The sequence below is a fragment of the Dama dama genome, chromosome 18 (genome assembly GCF_033118175.1).
Source record: "Dama dama isolate Ldn47 chromosome 18, ASM3311817v1, whole genome shotgun sequence".
Lineage (NCBI taxonomy): Eukaryota > Metazoa > Chordata > Mammalia > Artiodactyla > Cervidae > Dama > Dama dama.
Window position 1 is genome coordinate 46283538 of NC_083698.1, and position 22815 is coordinate 46306352.

The 22815-nt window shown below is 38.0% G+C and overlaps 1 protein-coding gene across 1 annotated transcript in view; it reads left to right on the forward strand.

Annotated features, from left to right (window-relative positions):
* Positions 1-20911, forward strand: part of SLC26A4 (solute carrier family 26 member 4) — a 50146-nt gene extending 29235 nt beyond the window's left edge. Inside the window, exons 11-20 of the mRNA XM_061166344.1 lie at positions 126-221; positions 1582-1688; positions 3711-3780; positions 9464-9556; positions 10578-10673; positions 11304-11534; positions 13285-13339; positions 16663-16808; positions 18953-19036; positions 20833-20911. Coding sequence (XP_061022327.1) covers positions 126-221; positions 1582-1688; positions 3711-3780; positions 9464-9556; positions 10578-10673; positions 11304-11534; positions 13285-13339; positions 16663-16808; positions 18953-19036; positions 20833-20856 — 1002 coding nt within the window. The 3' untranslated portion in view covers positions 20857-20911. The remainder of the gene's footprint in view (positions 1-125; positions 222-1581; positions 1689-3710; positions 3781-9463; positions 9557-10577; positions 10674-11303; positions 11535-13284; positions 13340-16662; positions 16809-18952; positions 19037-20832) is intronic.
* Positions 20912-22815: the final 1904 nt, after the last annotated feature.

The following is a 22815-nucleotide window of genomic DNA, read 5'->3' on the forward strand; positions in this document are numbered from 1 at the left end:
TGTCACACCGATTGCTTACTTTCCCTTCACTGCTCTGCTACCCAGGAAATAGCAGGGCATTTAAAAGTCATCACATGGCAAACCATTCCCCTGAATAACCCGGACTTCTCTATCTCTCCTGGCAGTCAGTCTTGGCAGCTGTTGTAATTGCCAACCTGAAGGGGATGTTTATGCAGGTGTGTGACGTTCCTCGTCTGTGGAGGCAGAATAAGACTGATGCTGTAAGTTGCTTGCCATCTTTTTTTTTTTTTTTTCCTGAAATAGGAATTACTTATGTGCTTCTTGCCATATTATTATGTCCCCTTATCTCCTGAGTCTTACTTGCATTTTGGAAAGCAGAGCAGAAGTTAGAATTTTGTGGATAAGCCAAAACTGTGAAGTCTTCCACATGAGCTACAATTTGTGAAGGTCCTAAATCTCTGGGAAGATCCATTTTGTACAAGAATCCTGTATGAGCGCCTTCATATACCACTGGTCTTCTAAAGCCAAAGAACAAATTTTAAAAAAACAAAACCCTCTAATCTAGAAGGACAAATAAAACAAAACACAAAGCAGAAACAAAATGCAAAACCCCACGTCGATTATAATTTTGATTAAAGTAGTCTTTACAACTCTTCTGAGGGACTGTAAAAACAAAGAAGAAGAAGAAGAAGAAGCTAAACCCTTCAGAGTTCTGCTGTAACTTAAACCAGAACAGATAAAAAGAATGGGAAAAAATTCCCTATATATCTGCATGGAAAGATCTCCAAGACAAACTGTTAAGTAAAAAGAGACTGGTGCAAAAGGGAAGAGTGTGTATAACACACTAAAAGAAGGGAAAATAATCTATGTTTTGCAGTGGTATTTGCCAAAAAAAAAAAAAAATTGCTGGTGAAAAATGTGCACCTGTGTACACACACACACAGAAATAAAGGAGGATGTAAGAGAGAAAAGAGGGTGGGAATGAATGGAGAAAGGAGAAGGTTGCAACCAAGATTTTTCACTGCACACTTTTTTGGTCACACCATGTTGCTTGCCAGATCTTAGTTCCCCGACCGGAATTCAAACCTGAAAGCCCCGCAGTGGGTGTGCGGAGTCTTAACCACTGGACCTCCAGGGAAGTGCCTCTGCATACCTTTTTAATACCAATTTTATTTTAAACTATGTTAATACATATCAGGGCTTCCCTGGTGGCTCAGTGGTAAAGAATATGCCTGCCAATGCAGGAAACGAGGGTTTGATCCCTGGGTGGTGAAGATCCCCTGGAGGAGGAAATGGCAGCCCAGTCTAGTATTCATTCCTGGGGAATTCCATGGACAGAGGAACCTGGCGGGCTACAGTCTGTGGGGTCGCAAAGAGTTGGACATGACTCAGTGACTAAACAATAATATATCACCTATTCAAAAATTAAATCTAAAAATATTTTAATGGGACAGTTGGCCTGTATTGGGAAGGCCAATTTCCACTTAAAATATGTAAAGACATCAGAATATTTTACAAAGCTGTAATTTGTTCATGGACAATTATCTTATTATTTTTACAGGTAGTCACTCACCTCATGGTACCCGGTAAATTAGCATTTTTCATTTCATGTTTTCCTAGGTTATCTGGGTATTTACGTGCATAGCATCCATCATTCTGGGACTGGACCTCGGTTTACTAGCCGGCCTTGTGTTTGGATTTCTCACTGTGGTCCTGAGAGTTCAATTGTGAGTAACATAAGATCCAAGTTATCTATAAACAGGACAACACACCCTGAAATTTCTTATACAATTTTGATAAGTATAATAAAACTACTCCCTTTCACAGTAGTTACTATTTATTAGTGCTTCTACAAATTAAACATTATCATAATTAGTCATCAAAAAAATCCTGTGAATATGTTTTATTATTCTCATTTGATAGGTAAGATAATTGAAACTCAGTAGGTTAAGAACCTTACCTAAGATTACACAGCTAGTATGTTGCAGAGCCAGCATTTCAACCCAGATGTATCCCACCCCAAAATCTATGTACTTACTCACAGGCTCTACTGCCATGTTCACCTCCAAGTCATGGTAAGACTAAAAGATACATGATCAGCAAAAGACTGAGGTTGCTGTGTAGTTTCTTTTTAAAATGAGATGAAGTCTAAGAGACATTAAGGACCCAAGTCTTGGGCCCAGATAGCTGCTAAATATATTATGGCTCATTTTCTTCTGAAGCTAGTAACCCAGAAGTTATGTAATAACCCAGAATAGGAAGCTTTAAGACAGTTGATTGTAGCCAAAATTCATTCAAATCTGCCAAATAAGGTATGTACCTAACAAGCCATACCAATAATGTAAAATGATACAATCAGGTCATCTAGAGAGTGAAAGCAGCAGAGACACAGTTCAAAGTAATGGAAAACAATCTGTGAGGCAGCTTGGAGGTGTGTTTGTTTTGTTCGGACTCCTGAGAGGCCTTCGGTAGGTACCTTTCTATGTCTCTGGCATTTTCTGAACAGAGAGTCAAAGAGAGCTTCTCTCGAAGCCTCTGCTATCTTCCCAGACTTCTGGCTCCTTCTTGGCCTGCACTTGGGCCATGAAGGAATGAAAAACCTGGGTAAACCTAACACACACAGATGTCTACAGCTCAGCCTAGGTCCACCTTTTCCATTCCACCAAGCAATTCTCCTTCCCTTCCCTGGCATGCTGGAGCCTACCCAAAGGCTTGTGTTTACCATTCCAGCACCCTTAAGTGGTTGCCCAGGGACCTGAAAGACTTCTCAAACTCCCAAAACACCCAGTTTTCTTCTGGGAAACACCCCAGAAACTTTCCTTGGAAGATGATGTCTTCTGTGCTCTGGTTGCCTCTGTATTTACTGTGACTTGTGTGTGATTGAGGGGGAGAAGGGTTTTTAGAGAAAGACTACACAGTTTCTGAGCTTTAAGTTAAAAATCAGCATGGCACAGTAAGCCAAGGAGAAATGGGTGAAACCCTTTACCTGCAGATTTGGTAATGAGGCTTTGAGCCAACCAAAAGCAGTATCCTCCCCAGGATTTAATTTCCAATAATTATAAGCCTGGTCCAGAGAGCACGTTGCTGAGAGCACCCCAAACAGACATTCTTTCTTCAGGCATAGTATTTAGCATATGTTCCTAGTCACAGTTGAGGAATCCTGGCATTTATGTGATTGCATCAGGAACAGGAAATCAACAATCTGGTCCTCCCAGGCTCCTATTTCTATGAAATGAGACTAATTGGATCACTGCAGACTTTCCATACTTCAGAAAGTTGCTATAACTCACAAGGTAGTTCTAGGCATTGTGCCAGGCCATGAAGACCCACAGGTTAAAGATAGAGGCTGTGCTTCTCTTCCCTCCAGAGCCTTTTTGAACTTCTCTAAACCTCAGTTTACTCACCCTTAAAAATGAAGATAATACTGTTGATCATTCAGGGCTCAAATAAGATGTAACATGTGTGAAAGCTCTTTGCTTATCCTATAAAGTGCTACACATATGAAAGTACGATGCTCATTACTTCTTGCAGGCATTGGAAAAGAGGCACACTTCCTTTTTAACCCCCAGGCTTGCACAAATACCAGCTGTTCACTTCAGGGTTAGCTACCAGAAAATGTCATCTGCAATAAAGACAGAGTCCCAAGACATCCAAATTATGGGCTCTTTAGAATCTGTCATTTCTTCTAACGTTTTATTCCAAAATATGCCTGTTCCAAAAAATCCTGACCTCAATTTTTCTTCTTTTAGTCCGTCTTGGAACAGTCTTGGAAGTATCCCTAGCACAGACATCTACAAAAGCACCAAGAATTACAAAAATGTAAGTGCCCTTGGGAGACACTGGCTGGACTTGGGTTTGCTAAGCTGGATTTTCAGAGGTTGCATATTTCTCTTCTAGTGTGTTAGGGATAAGGTAGCCCAAAAGGGAGGCTACTTCTGTTGGGAAAGCCCATAAGTATACTGGGCGTGTTAGGAAAACTTCTGTTCCAGTATGCCCTCTGATATCCTGTGTGTCCTTGGTTGCTCAGCTGTGTCCAACCCTTTGTGACACCATGGACTGTAGCCTGCTAGACTCCTCTGTCCATGGGGATTCTCCAGGTAAGAACACTGGAGTGGGTTGCCATGCCCTCCTCCAGGGGATCTTCCCAACCCAGGGGCTGAACCCAGGTCTCCCTCTTTGCAGGCAGATTCCTTAGTGTCTGAGCCACCAGGGAAGTCCTCTGAGCCTCCAGGGAAGCTCTCTGATGTGAATTTTGTTTATGCTAGTTAAGATGTCATTTTAGTGTCAAACCACTGTAAGAGGTATTTTTTTTAAAAACAGGCAATTCAATTATTCCCAAAAGTTGAATCAAAATTCTATTTCTCTGAGTGAATGGGGTCAAAAGACACAAAGTTCCAGGTATAAAATAAGCCATGGGGATGTAATATACAGTATGGCAACCAAAGTTAATAATACTATATAGCATGTCTCAAAGTGGCTAAGAGAGTAGATCTTAAAAAGTCCTTATCACACAAAAAATTTTGTAACTACATATTGTGACAGATGTTAACTAGACTTATAGTGGTGGTCATTTTGCAATATATACAAATATCAGGTTGTACATATTATGTACAATGTGAACATATGAAACTAATATGTCAGTTATAACTTTAAAAAGACAGAGCCTCAGAGACTTCTAGGACAAAATAAAATATATCAACATATGAGTAACAGCAGTCCCAAAAAAGGAGAAGAGAAAAAAACACACAAAATATTTGAATAAGTATCAAAATGTTCCCAAATTAGAAGAAAAATATGTACAAATCCAGAATGCCCACTGAACCCAGTTAATGTACACATAAAAATCCATACCTAGAAACATTACAGTGATAGGGCTGAAAGCCATGACATAAAAAAATTTTTTTAAGCAGCAAGAAGAAAAAGATTTCTATTTCTCTATGTTATCATTATCCTCTATGAAATTGTCTGAAATCCCTGTGAAACCATGTTCTCTGTCACAAAGAACCTTATTTGACATCTTTATTCTTGGCATTGGAAGAAATAATACATAATATAGAAAATTAAAAATGAAGAAAATGAACATTTCATTGATGGGCTTATATTCCCTGCAAAAAAAAAAAAAGATTGCTTAGTGACCAGAGGGAACAAAGGTGAAAAAGCAGAGAAAGAAAATTCAAAGGGGTAGTCCAAGATGGATTCCGGAGCAGGAAGATTCTTAACTCCCCTCCCACTAAGGACACACCCAACCTACAGCTACTTACTAGCAACAAGGAAAAGTATAAAAGTAAAAAACTCACTGGTAAAGGCAAATATAGTAAAGGTAGATTAACCAGATATATATTTAGAAACAAAAGCCCAACAAATAACTGTAAAATTTCTATGGACTCACAAAAGACCCTGAGTAGCCAAAGCAGTCTCAACAAAGAACTAAGCAACAGACATAATACTCCCTGATTTCAAGCTCTGCTATAAAGCTATTGTCATATACTCTGGTTTCATTCAGATCATATAAATATTTCACCTTTCTACTCCAAAGTTATTATAATCAAAACAGTATGCTGTTAGCATCAAAATACCTATAGGTCAATGGAATATAATAAATAGAGAGCCCAGAAATAAATTCACATATGCATAGACAGCTTATAATAAGAATATACAGTGGAAAAAAGATAGTCTCTTCAATCAGTGATGTTCAGTCCAGTCAGTTCAGTTGCTCAGTCATGTCTGACTCTGCGACCCCATGGACTGCAGCTCACCAGGCCTCCCTGTCCATCACCAACTCCCGGAGTTTACTCAAACTCATGTCTATTGAGTCGGTGATGCCATCCAATTATCTCATCCTCTGTTGTCCCCTTCTCCTCCTGCCTTCAATCTTTCCCAGCATCACGGTCTTTTCAAATGAGTCAGCTCTTCTCATCAGGTGGCCAAATTATTGGAGTTTCAGCTTCAACATCAGTCCTTCCAATGAATATTCAGGACTGATTTCTTTAGGATGGACTGGTTGGATCTCCTTGCAGGCCAAGGGACCCTCAGGAGTCTGCTCCAACACCACAGTTCAAAAGCATCAATTCTTCAGTGCTCAGCTTTCTTTATAGTCCAACTCTCACATTCATACATGACTACTGGAAAAACCATAGCTTTGACTAGATGGACTTTTGTTGGAAAAGTAATATCTCTGCTTTTTAATATGTTGTCTAGGTTGGTCATAACCTTCCTTCCAAGGAGCAAGTGTCTTTTAATTCCATGGCTGCAATCACCATCTGCAGTGATTTTAGAGCCCCCCAAAATAAAGTCTGTCCCTGTTTCCACTATTTCCCCATCTATTCGCCATGAACTGATGGGACCGGATGCCATGATCTTAGTTTTATGAATGTTGAGCTTTAAGCCAACTTGTTCACTCAACTCTTTCACTTTCGTCAAGAGACTTTTTAGTTCCTCTTCACTTTCTGCCATAAGGGTGGTGTCATCTGCATATCTGAGGTTATTGATATTTCTCCCGGCAATCTTGATTCCAGCTTGTGCTTCTTCCAGCCCAGCGTTTCTCATGATGTACTCTGCATATAAGTTAAATAAGCGGGGTGACAATATACAGCCTTGATGTACTCCTTTCCCTATTTGGAACCAGTCTGTTGTTCCATGTCCAGTTCTAACTGTTGCTTCCTGACCTGCATACGGATTTCTCAAGAGGCAGGTTAGGTGGTCTGATATTCCCATCTCTTTAAGGATTTTCCAAAGTTTGTTGTGGTCCACACAGTCAAAGACTTTGGCATAGTCAATAAAGCAGAAGTTAGTGATGTTAGGGATACTGAACAGTCATATGCAAAGGAATGAAACTGGACCACTATCTTGTATAATATACAAAAATGAACTCAAAATGGATTAAAGACTTGAATATAAGACCTGAAACCATAAAACTAGAAGAAAACTACATCAGTCTTGGTGTTAAATTTTTGGATCTGAATCCAAAAGCAAAGGCAGCAAAAGTGGGACTACATCATACTAAATAGCTTTTCTGTGCAAGGGAAACTATCAACAAAATGAAAAGGCAACAAACTGAATAGAAGGAAATAACTGAAAATATGTATATTATAATGGGTTAATATCCAAAATATATGAAGAACTCAAACAACTCAATAGCAGAAAACCCCAGACAGTTCAATTAAAAATAGGCAGAGGCTCTAATAAGACATTTTCCCAAAGAAGGTATACTGATGGCCAACAGGCACATGAAAAAATGTTCAGTGTCACTAATTATCAGAGAAATGCAAATCAAAGCCACAATGAGATTTTCCTTCACACCTGTCAGATGGCTATTAACAAAAAATAAGAAATAAGAAGTGTTGGAAAGAGTATGGAGAAAACTGAACCCTCACACACTGTTGGTGGGAATGTAAATTAGTGTAGGCATTAGGGAAAACAATATGGAGATTCCTCAAAACATTAAAAATGGAATTATCACCTATTCCACCAGAGGAAAATGAAAACACTAAGTCAGAAAGATGTATGCACTCCTATGATCACTGCAGCATTATTTACAATAGCCAAGATATGAAAAGAACTTAAGTGTCCACTGATAGATGAATGGATAAAGAAATGAGAATGCATATGCTCCTGGGCACACACACACATGAATACTAATCAGCGATAAAAAAGAAAATCTTACCATTTGTAACCACATGGATAGATCTTAAGGTTATTATGAAAAGTGAAATAAGACAGAGAAAGACAAATACCATTAGAGGTGTAGATTCTAAAAAACAACACAAATGAATAAAAACAAAATGAAACAAAAATCACAGATACAAAGGACATATTGGTGATTACCAGAGGGGAAGGGGGTTGGAGGTTTGGTGAAATGGATGAAGGGGGTGAAGAGGGTATTTATTGTGGTGATCATTTTTGTGGTGTGTATGAATATTGAATTATTATGTTGCATATACAGAACTAATATAGTGTTACATACCAGTTTTATCTCAATTAAAAGAATTCCTCATGGTGGAAAGTAGATCTGCCATGAAAGAAAATAAAGAAACAAACAACAAAATAATGAAAACATGGATTTTAGCAACAAAGTTTCTAAAAGCAAAGAAAAAAATTTTTTTAGATATTAGATACTGACTCTAAAATTCAAGTAGCTGCTACTTCATTTATTTTCACAATCTTTGGCAGTTGTGTTGAGCCAGGTGCTGTCAAGAGCTAGACATGATTCTCCGATGCTCTGAGGCAGGGAACCCTTGGTGAGTTGGCGGTTCTGAGTTCTAGGCTCTAACTTGTGGAGACCTTGCCCAAGTCAGTCAGCCTTGTGGGGCCTCAGTTTCCTCATCTGAAGGGGCTGGATGAAAACTGCTATGATTCCTAAAGGGTAGAAAGGTCCATGATTCTGTGAGGTTCATTTTTCGTCTGGCAAGCCAATGACATAATAGACTTCAGTTTCTGCAAGTCCCTTAGATTTTTCTCCTTTTCTTCCCCTCACTATTTTAAAATAGTTGGAGAGATGGGGAGAGGGCCAGTCATATGAACTTGAGGCAATTCACATGAGGATTTGGAGCCTGTTTCTTTTTTTTTTTAACTTTTTATTTTGTACTGGGACATAGCCGCTTGACAAACAATGTGATAGTTTCAGGTGAACAGCAGAGAGACTCAGCCACACACATACACGTATATATTCTCCTCCAAACACCTCTCCTATCCAGGCTGCCATGTAACGTTGAGCAGAGGTCCATGGGCTATGGAATTCCGGTTATCCATTTAAAATATAGCAGTGTGTACATGCCCATCCCAAACTCCCTAACTATCCCTGCCCCCCTCCATTCTTCCCCCACACCAACAACCATAAGCTCATTCTCAAAGTCTGTGAGTCTGTTTCTGTTTTGTAAGTTCATTTGTATCACTTCTGTTTAGATTCCACATATAAGGGATGTCATAGGATATTTCTCCTTCTCTGACCTGACTGACTTCACTCAATGTAACACTCTTTAAGTCCATCCATGTTGCTACAAATGGCATTATCTCAATCTTTTTTATGCCTGAGTAATATTTCATTGTATACATGTGCTACATCTTCTTTGTCGACGGACATTCTCTGTCGATGGACATTTAGGTTGCCTCCATGTCTTGACTGTTGTAAACAGCGCTGCAATGAATATTGGGGTGCATGTCCCTTTTTGGATCATGTTTTTCTCTGGATCTGTGCCCAGGAGTGGGATTACAGGGACATACAATATCTGTGTTTTGGAGTCTCAGTTTCTTCATCTAGAAATTAGAGGGCTGAATAATTGCTTTCTAAGACCGTTTCTATTCTGACCTTCTCTGGAACTGTGTGGAAGTTCAGGAATTTGTGTAACTCTGTCTCCCAACTGCGATCTAGGCCCTATTCAAGGAAAGTTGAGTGCCACTGCCTAGCTCCTTGGAGCAATTCTAACTCAGCTCCCAGCTGAATAGCCAAAAGCTTAATTGAGTATTTAAATGATTTAAACTCAGACAATTTTTTTTAAAATGCTAGATTGAAGAACTTGAAGGTGTGAAGATTCTGAGATTTTCTAGTCCTATTTTTTACGGCAACGTCGATGGTTTAAAAAAATGTATCAAGTCCACAGTAAGTATTTTATCCCTAGAAATTTCGTTTCTAATAACCTTTGAGACTTCATTCATTTTACAGGTATTTATTTGGCCCTATGCCCCGTTTCCTTTGTACACTCTTGCCCTCAAATAACTTTTAATCTATTAATATTTGGGAACAGGAAAAAAACAATAATAATATATATGTTAAAATTCAGGTAGCAATAATTGTGCTGGACAAAACCACAAGAGATATCTCCAGGCAGAATCTGAGTAAGTTCCAAATAAGAAGTGTAGACAGTAAGTGTTAAGATTTCACTGAAGGGAGCAATCCATGTCAGGTGGACTGATCAGACTTTGCATGGCAGTTGGGCAGAAGGAAGGAGATTAATGCAGGGGCTTGGGAACTATGTGAGCTGAGAGGAAAATGTGGGAATGTATATTGGGTAAGGGGTGGGGGGCAGTTGGAATAAATGGTAAAAAGTCTAAGTGGGTTATGTAAGCAGGGAATTCTGGTCTTGAATTCTATGCTATGCTTTGAAGGTGGAATTTACCTCTAAATCAGTGTTTTCCTAAGGTTCAAAGGAATGTTCCTACATTTTGCAACAAGAGGGCTTTGTTATGTTAAGGAAATTTGTTAAGGCTTAAAGCTAAAAAGGTTATTCTTTGCTGGTTTTGTTTTTGTTTTTTTTTTTACAGTCTTAGAGTCTTCAATATGCTACCACCTTTCCTGAGTCTCTGGAGAAGGAAATGGCAACCCACTCCAGTACTCTTGCCTTGAAAATCCCATGGACGGAGGAGCCTGGTAGGCTACAGTCCATGGGGTCCCAAAGAGTCGGACACGACTGAGTGACTTCACTTTCACTTTCCCTGAGTCTCTGGGTAGGTGGATTAGTGTGGCCTGGTAGTGGAGACCTCCATCAGATCTCAGAATTTCTTTTTTGGCAGGATATAGAAGGGAGTAATACTGCTTGAGAAATAGCCTTTCCAGATAAAAACAGTCATTAATGAGCATTAGAAACCAAATGTTCTAACTAACTTAACATTTATTTCCAAAGGTTGGATTTGATGCCATTAGAGTATATAATAAGAGGCTGAAAGCACTGAGAAAAATACAAAAGCTCATCAAGAAAGGGCAGTTAAGAGCAACAGAGGTAAGGCAACGTCATCCTTTCCACTCCCCCTCTGAAATTCTCTCATTTCTCAGATGACATTAAAGCAGTTAGATTGTCTAAAATTAAATGTACCCTCTTTGGTACCCAGATGTGTACAGGCAGATGACACATGTATGTCAGAGAACACCTGAGTTGTTCTTTTAGGCAAGAGAGAAAGGGAAAGAATAAAATGACATCAACAGAGCTCCTTGGAAACACAGGGCATGATTTATCTTCCTCTTTCATGAAATAAACCTTATTTTTACTGAAAGGAACAAAACAAGTGCTAATTCAATACCAGAAAATTATTCACAATAGAAGACAGTTACAGGTTCATAGACTTTTAGAGCTATATTACCTTTTATTCAAACTTTCCTGCCAATTTATCTCTTGCCTAAGTTCCACCATCTTCCAGAAATCAAGCATTTCCTGGCTCCACTGCTCTTCTATTTCTCTTCCTAGAGAACATCAAAATTTGGGCTGAGGTAAATCTTATTCCATAAGAGTTCATCCTCTTGATGTTTTGCTTACCAAGGAACAGTTTGTAGGACTGTTAAGTCATTTTAGATTAATTGTTGAAAGACATCCCAGCTAACTGGTAATTAAGTTGGCAATGCTTTCTTTGTTTAGAATGGCATTATAAGTGGTTCTGGTTCATCAAATAATGCTTTTGAGCCTGATGAAGACATTGAAAATCCAGAAGAACCTGATATCCCAACCAAGGAAATAGAGATCCAAGTGGATTGGAACTCTGAGCTTCCAGTCAAAGTGAATGTTCCTAAAGTGCCAATCCATAGCCTCGTACTTGACTGTGGAGCCGTCTCTTTCTTGGATGTTGTTGGAGTGAGATCATTGCATGTGGTAAGGTTCTGGTATTTCAAATTACAGATTTGGAGCTTTGGTAATAGTAAAACGATGTGGGTTTCCTGGTCTTGCAGAAGGGTAACTGATTGCACGGGTTCTGTAATTTTTCTAGGGGAATGCTTTTGCAATGGAATGTTTTATTAAAGCATGGGTTGCAGAGCTGGACTCCCTGGGCTTGAATCCTGGCTCTACCACTTATTAGAGGTGTGACTGTGAGCAAATCGCTTAAAATGTCTGTATCTCAGTTTCTCCATCTGAATGCGGGGATAGTGATGGTACCTCTTTCATAGGCTTGTTGTGAGGATTAAGTGAGAAGAATGAAGAGTGTCTGGTACATGGTCACCCATCAGCAAGTATTACTGTTTGTTATGTTTTCTTTTCCTGAGAATATATATGACATGGAATAAGAAAAGAAAAATGGGCAAAATTTTAAGCGTGTTTTTATCTGTTATGTGAACAGCAGCAGAATGAGAAACATGGTAAGACTGGAAAAGCCAGGCATTATCAGGGTTAGATCTGCAAGAAGTAGGCCAGACATCTAGGCAGTCAAAGAGTTGAATGAAGAGCATGTGGGACAGAAATGTTCTTATCGGAAAGCAGGTATGCAAGCTCAAGTTCAGTATTCCTTTAACAAATAGATGTGCAATGCCTCAGGTGTGCCAAGCACTTGGCTGGGGACCAGAAACTATTAATAATTATGAAGTAGCCATAGTTCCTACCCTCCTGGGACTAAGCGATCTAGGGGGCAAGGCAAATGTTAAATAATCTTTTAAATAACAATTGTATTAAGTGCTCAAAACAGACTAATTGGATGTCAACTTGACCAGCGGGGTGGGGGGGTGGGGGGTGATGGTGTCAAGTTTAAGTGAAGTCTCATGTAGGTATCAAGAGGATTGGGCAGAAAAGCAGGCAGGTTCAAGGCACCGACAATCAGGTTTATGTAATAATGTCAAACTACCCTCAACTGACGTTTAACTTAGCTGGGGCTTCTTGTTGCTTTCAAATGCTAAAGTGACAATTATGAAAACTCCAAACTTTATACTTGCATAGGGGTCTTGATCTTCTTTCCCCAGAAAATTTAAGCTCTGTTTTATTATTGTCCATGGGTCTTTTGTTTTGTCCATAGGTCTTCTGTCTTAATTCTTTTAATTAAACTTTTTATTTTGAGATAACTGTAGATCCCCATAAAACTAAAAGAAATAATATAGACAGATCCTCAGCACCACTTACCCAGTTTCTGTCAGTGGTAACATCTTGCAAAACTAGAGTGTAAGAGCACAATCACTATACTGACACTGCTACAGTCAAAATACAGAGGCCCTGGTTTTTAGGTCAGTGTTTACACTTGGTGTCTGGTGGTCGCATATCCACAGCCATTATCTCTTCCACTCAGAGACATAAACGCATACTCTTCTTTCCAACCAGCAGAGGTTGCATTAGGAAGCCTCCTGTACTCCCTTCTTTCCTTCCTTCCACAAAAATTTACAAAGCACTTGTGTGCTATCCAGTGCTGGACTATTGAGCACTGGATGTTGCCACCTCTTGAGACACGGTCTTTTCATCCTAAGCATCATCACTGTATGTTGAAACTTCTGTGGTTTTCCAATTTCCAACAATGAACTTTCTTCAAACTCCTGATTCACCATGAAATTGTTCAAAGTTTCTCCTGAGCAAGTAGTTGAATGCTACTGAGTTATAGGCAGGTAAAGTTACTCATTGTTACAAATTCTCCTTTTTAAATTTTTAGATTGTCAAAGAATTCCAAAGAATTGATGTAAATGTGTACTTTGCATCACTTCAAGGTAATTGCATATATACATATCTATCTATAAGACTTTTCCTTAAGCCTTTTCTCCTACTTTGGAATGTGAGTACATAATGTCCAAAGGCCTTTTTTTCCGAAAACTATATTTATTGTGGTAAAAGAGATATAAGACTCATGCTTTTAGTCGAGAATACAACTAATTCAGTGGCATTAAATACATTCACCGTGTTGTACAATTAATCACAACTATCCTTTCTTGCTTTCTTTCCTCTTTTTTTCTTTTGGTCAATATGACATTTATTACTGAGATATTTTGCACTATTTGCTTCTGTTTACATCTTTGAGATCCAGTGTGTATTTTACATTTACTGCACATTTTTTGTTGTTGCTGTTGTTACTTTTTTTTAAATTGAAGTTTAGTTGGTTTATAATATTATATTAGTTCCAGGTATATAGCATAGTGATTTAGTATTTTTTCAGATTATAATTCATTATAGGTTATTACAAGATAATGGCTATAATCCCCTGTGCTATACAGGATTTCCTTGTTGATTATCCATTTTATACTTAGTAGTTTGTATCAATTAGTCTCCTACACCTAATTTGTCCTTCTACCTCCCTTATGGTGACCAGGAGTTTGTTTTCTTGCTTTTGTTTTTGTTTTTTGATGTGGACCATTTTAAACAGTCTTCATTAATTTGTTACAATATTGCTTCGGTTGTTTCATGTTCTGGGTTTTTGGCCATGAAGCATTTGGGATCTTAGCTCTCTGACCAGGAATTGAACCTGAACCCCCTGCACTGGAAGGTGAAGTCCTAACCACCGGACTACCAGGGAAGTCCCATAAGTTTGTTTTTTATATCTGTGGATCTGTTTCTGTTTTGCACACACATTCATTTGTATTTTTTTTAAGATTTCACATATAAGTGATATCATAAAGCATTTGTCATTCTCTGTCTGACTTATTTCACTAAACATAGTATTCCTTAGGTCCATCCACATTACTGCAAGTGGCAGAATTTCATTCTTTTTTTATAGCTGAATAATATTCCATTTCATTTATGCCACATCTTTTAATCTAATCATCTGTTGACAGGCACTTAGATTGTTTCCATGCTACTGTAAATAAAACAAGACCTAATTAAACCTAAAAATTTTTGCATAGCAAAGGAAACCATCAACAAAATGAAAAGACAACCTTCTAAGTGGGAGAAAATACTTGCAAATACTTGCATATTATGTGATTAACAAGGAGTTAATATCAAAAGCATATAGACAGCTACAAAGAACAAATGCTGGAAAGGCTGTGGAGAAAAGGGAATGTTCCTAGACTGTTGGTGGAAATGTAAGTTGGTGCAACCACTATGGAAAACAGAATGGAGGTTCCTCAAAAAACTAAAAACAGAGTTGCCATATGATCCAGTAATCCCACTCCTGGGCAAAACTATAATTCAAAAACATACATGCAGCTGTATGTTCATAGTAGCACTATTCACAATAGCTGAGACATGGAAGCAAACTAAATGTCCATCAACAGATGAATGGATAAAGAAGATGTGGTATTAGTACATAGCTACAATGGAATACTATGCAGCCATAAAAGAATGAAAAATGCTATTTGCAGCAACATGGATGGACTTAGAGATTATCCTACTAATTGAAGTAAGTCATAGAAAGAGAAGTACCATATGGTATCACTTGTGCAGAATCTAAAATATGACACAAATGAAACTATCTACAAAACAGAACAGATTTACAGACATAGAGAACAGATTTGTGGTTGCCAAGGGAATGAGGGGTGGAGAAGAAATGGGTTGGGAGTTGGGGTTAGCAGATGCAAACTACTGTGTATAGAATAGATAAACAATAAGGTCTTACTGTATAGCACAGGGAACTATATTCAATATTCTGTGATATATATATATATATATAAACTGAATCACTTTGTTGTACAGTGGAAATTAACAACATTGTAAATCAACTATACTTCAATAAAAAATACTTCGAAAAATGCAGACAGCTCATACAACTCAATATCAAAAAACCAAATAATCCAATCCAAAAAATGAGCAGAAGACCTGAACAGGCATTTTTCTAAAGAAACATACAGATGGCTAGCAGGCACATGAAAAGATGCTCAACAATGCTAATTGTTAGAGAAATGCAAATCAAAACAACAATCAGATATCATTTCATACTTGTCAGAATTTCTGTCATTATGAAGTCTACAGTTAAAAATGTTGGTATGGATGTAGAGGAAAAGGGCACCCTGGTACATTGTTGGTGGGAATGTAAATTGGTACCACCATTGTGGTAAACAATTTGGAGGTTTCTCAAAAAACTGAAAATAGAAGAACCACTGCATCCAACAATTCCACTCCTCGGTATATATCTGGAAAAAAACAAAAACACTAATTCAAAAAGATTTGTGTGTCCCAAAGATCACCACAACTATCTATTTTCAAAAATATCATTGCCACAAACACAACTCTACCCATTAAACAGTTACTCTGAAGGCCTTTTTGAATCTAGAAAGATTGCTTCCAATTTGTGTCATAGAGCTGGTAACACCTGGAAACCTATGTCCTCTTAGCAGTGGAGTATCAGTGGGGAAAAAACTGTCCTGGGGAGAGCAGAGCTGGAAATGACTCAAAGCCCTGAGAACTAGAGGAACTTGCAGGGCACAAATCTGTGTCTGTCGATGTACAAGTGGTGTATAGGAATATAGTAGTGGTTAGACTGAGTTCTCTAGGAGCAGAGCCTGAGATAAGGATTCTAGCGCAAGTGATTTATTAAGGCAGTACACTGGAAAATTCATCAAGAACTGAGGGGAGCAGGATAGGGCAGAAGGAGAAGACAAAGAGATGGCTTCAGAATCTACTTAGCTTGGTTTCACAGGGAGAATACCTCAAGAAGAGCACCAGATGTTTTCTTGAGGCAAGGGGGCTGGCCCTTTTACCTCCAGATCAGTCCAGCTGTGGCTGTGGGCCACCCAAGGGAAGGGGTGAAACCTCCTAGGCCTTCTTCAGGTGAGACAGTTCCCATTGGCCAAAGAATGTTCTCCAGGGACGGGTAGCTGTGAACTGTTAGCAGCCAGACTCACAGAAGCAGGAGAATGGGTTCCCTGGAAAAAGAGATATGGCTGGGAAACAAGACCATCTATTAATACCACAACCAGTTATGGTGTCACCATTCCATGTGCTACTGGAAAAGAAACTGACAGAGCAGGATCACATTCTGGAAATGAGAAAAAAAAAAAAAAAGATTTAAAAGGAGGAGGTTCCAAAACTTAGCATTGTTTGATGTTATAAGAATATCTTTTCCTAGAGACTAACTAAACATTATCTTTTTCTTTTGAAGATCATTTGATAGAAATGCTGGAGAAATGTGGCTTCTTTAATGATAACATCAGGAAGGACATATTTTTTATGACTGTCCATGATGCTGTCCTCCATCTCCAGAACCAGGTGAAATCGCAAAAGGTTCAAGATTCCATTTTAGAAACGGTAAACATTGAAACTTTCTACATACATAGCTTTCCTAAACTACCATGATTTCTGTAAATGGCAGAAAATTCCACAAACCTAAATTTGAATCCCAGTCCAGTGACATTTTTAAGCCACCTGCTTAACTTTTCAGAGCCTCAGTTTTCTCATCAGTAAAATGGGAGTAAAACATTCCCCTTGCTGGGTAGATATGAAGACTAAATGGGATAGTTTACAGGAAAGCACCTGGTAGAAACTAGTACATTATTAGTTCCACAATGTGGGGGTTTACTAATATAAGTAGGCAGTAGCTGTAATGACTTTTAAGAAAGAAGGCACCAAATCTTGGATCTTCTGTGATTTGTACATAAATACAATTTAAATTCTCAGCAATCTGTAAACTCTTATCAGTTTTTTTTTTTTGCCTTTGGCCGCACTGTGTGACTGTGAGATCTTAGTTCCCTGACCAGGGATTGAACCTGTGCCCCCTGCATTGGAAGTGTGGAGTCCTAACTACTGGACTGCCAGGAACTTTCCTATCAATGTTTTTAAATAGGATTCATTAGGTCATAAATGATCTATGAAAAAAGAAAAAAAAATTGAAAACCACAAATCATCCTAGAGTTTATTCTCCAAAAAACAGGATAGACCCTGACTTCCCACAGGCCTCCTTATTTTATCATTTTTCCTATAAAATACCCAGGACAGTTGAGGATTCTGATGGGTGTCATTGGGCTGGGCCTACTGCTTAATACAAGAATGTCATCTCTCATGGACCGTCTCACCATGAATTTGGGAAACTAAAACAAATGTCTATAAAGATGACGACAATAATAATTATTCTGATAATACAGTCCACGATATTTTAAATTGCTTCTCTTTTTTCTAAAAGTAGGATAAGTAGATTCTTAGTGTAGATTGAAAGTTACTGTTTGAAGTGAAACTAATTTAGAAAACAATAGTACATTATTCAATTCACCTATTGTTAGTAGAAAGATTGTTCTTCTTAATGCTGTTGGAGAAAATACTACTTCTAAACACCAAGATGTGGATCTTAAATCCAAAAAAAGGTGCTACACTCAAGATGCTCAGCTTTGAAAACCTGTAAACATTTTTTAAAAAGTCTAAGGACTTCCCAGGTGTCTAGAGGTTGGGAAAGTGAAGTGAGGTCACTCAGTCGTGTCTGACTCTTTGCGACCCTATGGACTGCAGCCTCCCAGGCTCCTCTGTCCATGGGATTTTCCAGGCGAGAATACTGGAGTGGGTTGCTATCCACCTTCTAATGCAGGGGATATGGGTTTGATCCCTGGTCGGGGAACTAAGCTCCTGCATGCTGCGAGGCATCTGAGCCCTTGTGCCGCAACTAGAGAGAAGCAGGCAAGCCATAATTAAGACCCAATGTAGCCAAATAAATAAATTAATGAAAAAAAATTTTTTAATATAACTGAAAATTGACTTATTGTTTTCCCTGTAGGTAACAACAACAAAGCAGCATAGTGTAAAGAGAATTGAGTTATTTATTTGTGAGATTAAAAGTAGCTAAAATGAAATGTTACTCTTACTTTGATATACATTTAGAGTTGCTTTGGGAACATGCGTTATGGATAAGACAAAGTCCAGATTGTTACTGGTTTCCTCTGTGTGTAGATTAAATTACACATTATGGCTAAAAAGCATAATTTTCCTGAATAACCTACTTGGTCCATAGATGTTGGTTTCTATCTCCAATAAAATTAATTCCCATTCAATTCAACTTGAGATTGTTTATTGTCATCAGTCAGGAGCCCTTCACTTTGAGTTCCCTGAATGCTCAATGCTTTACTAAGTGCCCTTAGCTTGGTTATTGAAAGAAAATGACCATTGACTGCAGAATCATTTAGGCCGACTGGATGACTTGCTAAGTGTACACTTCAGAGGTTGGGGAAGTGAGCTACGAAGGAGGTTAGACAATGAACTATACTAGTTCATCTTGAATGTGAAAAAAATGGTGGAGGGGGAATTCTAAGTGGGAAATATAAAAGAACAAGAAAGTTGAAAAGGATTTTGAAGCATATAGATTTTAGATGAGAGGCACCAGCAAAGCTGCAAATCATTTTCAGTGAAGAACCAGGTAGGTTGATGCTATTAGGCCTCTAATAAATAGTCTCTGTGTTCTCTTTGTCAAGATCGCCCTCATCCAAGACTGTAAAGATCCTCTTGAATTAATGGAAGCAGAAATGATTGAAGAAGAACTTGATGTCCAAGATGAGGTATGATCATTATTTTTGTTCAAAGAAAAGAATTTGAGTTAAACAGAATAATACTTGTAGTATTAAAAACTATCCAGGGAAAATAATTTTAAGAAAATACCAAGAGGGTAAAATGGAAAACAAGGATTCTCCATTGAAGACATTAAGAACTGGGGGATGGGGAGGTGCCTTTTGCCCCAAGCCTACAGATGTGATCAGCAACTGGAAGCAGCCAACACATTTGTCTTGATTTTATACCTAAACTTCTGCACACTTTCTCTTTCAGAGACCTAAGGCCAGTGGGATAGGAGAAAGGTGAATGGAGGGAATTTTTAAGCCAGGAGTTTCATAAGCCTCAGAAATATTGAGTTGGCCAAAAAGTTCATTTGAGTTTGCCAGCTCTTAGGGACAAAACCAAAAGAACTTTTTGGCCAACTTAATTGTATATGAAGAGTAGGAACCTCTTCCTCTGATGATGGCTTTAGAGACTGATTCAAGTTGACAGATGTTTCAAAATCAAGTAGCCCCACATCCTCAGCTCTGCAGACATCCTTCCTACCCCATCTCTAAAGATGTTCTCTCAGCTTTTGTGTGAATGTTTCTAAACATTGGCAACTAGTAGCTTTTCAAGGGGGTTTGCTACATAGCTGGAAGTCTTCAGGTCTCAGCCGTGCTTATAAACTAGATTCACCCTTTCTCTAAGAATCATCCAGTGGACTAAGATCATTCTGGTTGCCTTCTCTGAATAGTCCTTAAATATTTGAGAGCAGATTTCACGTTTATAAGAGACTCTACCCTGGGTGAGACTCCTTCTGTTCCCTTTACTGTTCCTCACAGATAAGAAATTTGTTAGTTCTTCCCTGAACAAGAAGGGGATACAAAATCCCAGACAGGGTCAACTATGATGTCCCTTGGTCTCATCAAGATATTTACATTACTGTGACTTAAGAATGGGTTTATTTTCATAACAGCTACATCAAATTTTTTGCTTATGTTGAGCAGGGGTCCACTAAAGACTTGAGCATTTTCACATGAACTGTGGTCTAGGTGGGCGCCCCATTTACAGTTATAGAATTGGTTTAGACCTTAATGCAGAACTACGTATTTTCTGCTAGATTACAGGCAGAGAAGATTTTTAGGGAAGAAATCACTAAGTAGAGTGAAAATCAGGGGTTCTGCATTTTAGCCCATCAGCTTAATGAGCCCAGGAATGTCATTACAAAGCTGTGAAGTCCTTCCAGCTTACTAGTTTATGATTAAGGCTATGGGGACAACTTAGTGGAATGAAAACTCATATATCACAATTGGAACTTAAGAAGTTGCCACGCTATAGAAGTGTTTTTGATGCCACATAAAAGCATCATTCAGGTAGGGCTCCTGTAGCTAAGGAAACTGTAAAGCAGAATGGTTTTAAGGGGCTGAACTTTAGACCAACAGACTTGAGTGCTGGCCCTGATTCTGCAACTTACCATCTGAGTAGCCTGGGACAATTTACTTATCCTGACTTCATTTTAGTTTCTTCATGTAAAACAGAAATAATACATTACAGAGTTGTGACCATTAATGCGTACATGTAAAGGAATAAAACAGTCTTGTACATAGTAAGTGCTCAGGAAATAGTAATGATTGCTTTTAAACTACATCCAATTAGCATATAATGAGGTACAAAATTAAGTTTTTACCCTACTTTTATTGTGGTACTAAACACCTGAGTAAATGTAAGCAACCAACACTACAAAGACATATTTGCAAAAAAGATAAGGTAGACTTAAGGAGAATTCTGTTGCATCAACACTGTTTCCCCCTTGCTTTCACAGGCTATTCGAAGACTTGCTTCCTGAAATTGAGCTCAGGAGGTCACTCTAAGCAAAGACTGACTGCATGGCAGAATTTCCCCACCGTGTAATTCTATGCAAATATTTTCTGCATTGACTATTTTCTTTGAACTTGAAATACTCATTCTTTTTCCAGTAGACTTTAAAAAAATCTTCTTTTTTAACCTCTTAACCACTGAAAGAGAAGCACAAAGATTGTTTCTAGGCTTTATTTATAAAATGAGTAGTTTACTTCTAAAATGTGCAACGTGGTCAAGAGAGTTTAGCAGTTTGCAGGATCTGAGGGAACCATGCTGCTGCTCCTACAACAGATTTGCTAGGAGTGTTCATGTGGGTACATGTGTACTTCTGTGCAGCTGGGGAAAGGGTCACCCAACAGTCTCTGTGGGCAGGTGAGTCAGTAACGGTTATCCTGTAAATGTATTTCTGATTGACCTTGATACCTATGAGCTGCTCTGATCACAGTGTAAGGTCACAGTGAGTAAAGGCTGAATTATTAGTGTACTTATCAGTAAAGGTCTTTAGAAATCCCTTTTGGTAAATGCATCCAAAAAATTTTTAAAATACAAACTTGGTTAATGAAGTATTACTATATGTGACCAGATATGTAGCTAGAATAAAGGAAATGTTTATTTAAATGCTATAGAATTGACTCAGAGAAGTGAAGTGATAAGATTATTGTGGTTTATTGATATCATTTTTCAATATAATAAGCAAAGCTCCCAAATAAGATCCAGTAAAAATACATGATACACTATCTATAGTTGAAAAATGCAGTTTTAATTTACCTTAGTTTATAGAAATGAGCATTGTGTAGAGTATATTTAAGTATGGTCTATTTAAAATCTAACAGAAAAATTGTGTTATTTTGAACAAAAATCAATTTTAATATGTTCATAAGACCATGATGACTAAAACAAGTTTATATTTTTTGTTAAAATGTTAGCAAGTATGTGAAGCGATCTGTAACTAAATTCTAAACACCTTTCAAAAAATCTAAAAAGTGAACTGCTTATGTGTATATATATATGTGCATATTGATTAAGACAAAGCATTCTAAATGAGCTTAGTATCAAAGGAAAAAAGTTGGTTTGGAATATACACATTGAAAATATATGTTTTTAAAAATCCATATGTTAAGCCAAAAAATATTTTTTACTTAACCTTTTCTGAGGGCCAACAATTTTCTAGGCATTGTGTATAATATATTGGCTTTGGTCCTGTGGACTGGTTGCATGTATTTTACACTGGACTGAATGAAGTTGTACTTCATTTCTAGAGAAAAATACTCAGGTTTTCAACTGAGATGTCTTAACTTGACTGAGAATGGTATTGTATTTCTGGCACAGATGTGTGGAGTTCCTAAAGGCATTTGGCTATCCAAAGGCAGCATATCTTATCTCTGGTTTTCTTAAATATAATCAGAAATAAGGTCTCTACTTCTGAAGAAATGTCATTAGTGATCAGATCAAATTGGCCGACTAAAAAGCATCCTTCTCTTCCTTCTACCCCCACTACATATTAGAATTTCAGTGAGTTATAGTGGCCTGTGATGTTACAATAGTCTTTGATGCTCATGAGTTATACTGTCTAATTGATAGGGAACAGATTTCTCACTTAGTTGGATACAACATAACCAGGATTGTAATGTTATCTCATTTTTACAGTAATACTTTTCTATAATGGCAACAAGTTATAGCTCTAAAGACTGAATGTAATAGTCTTGCAGAAAATGGATGAATACCTCTGTTCAATAGAGGAAATATGCACTGCTCTCTCTCTTTTTTTTTTTAAGTCAAAGGAAATACCAAAGTTACATTTTAAAGGCTAGAGTTTTGTAAGATCTTGGGTCCATTTGTGGCTATATAAGACCACAGTCTATTTGACTTGTTTCCCAAGCACACTCTAGTAATTTCGTCTCTTTATGCATCTTGTGAATAGTAAACATAATTTTAATTCTATATT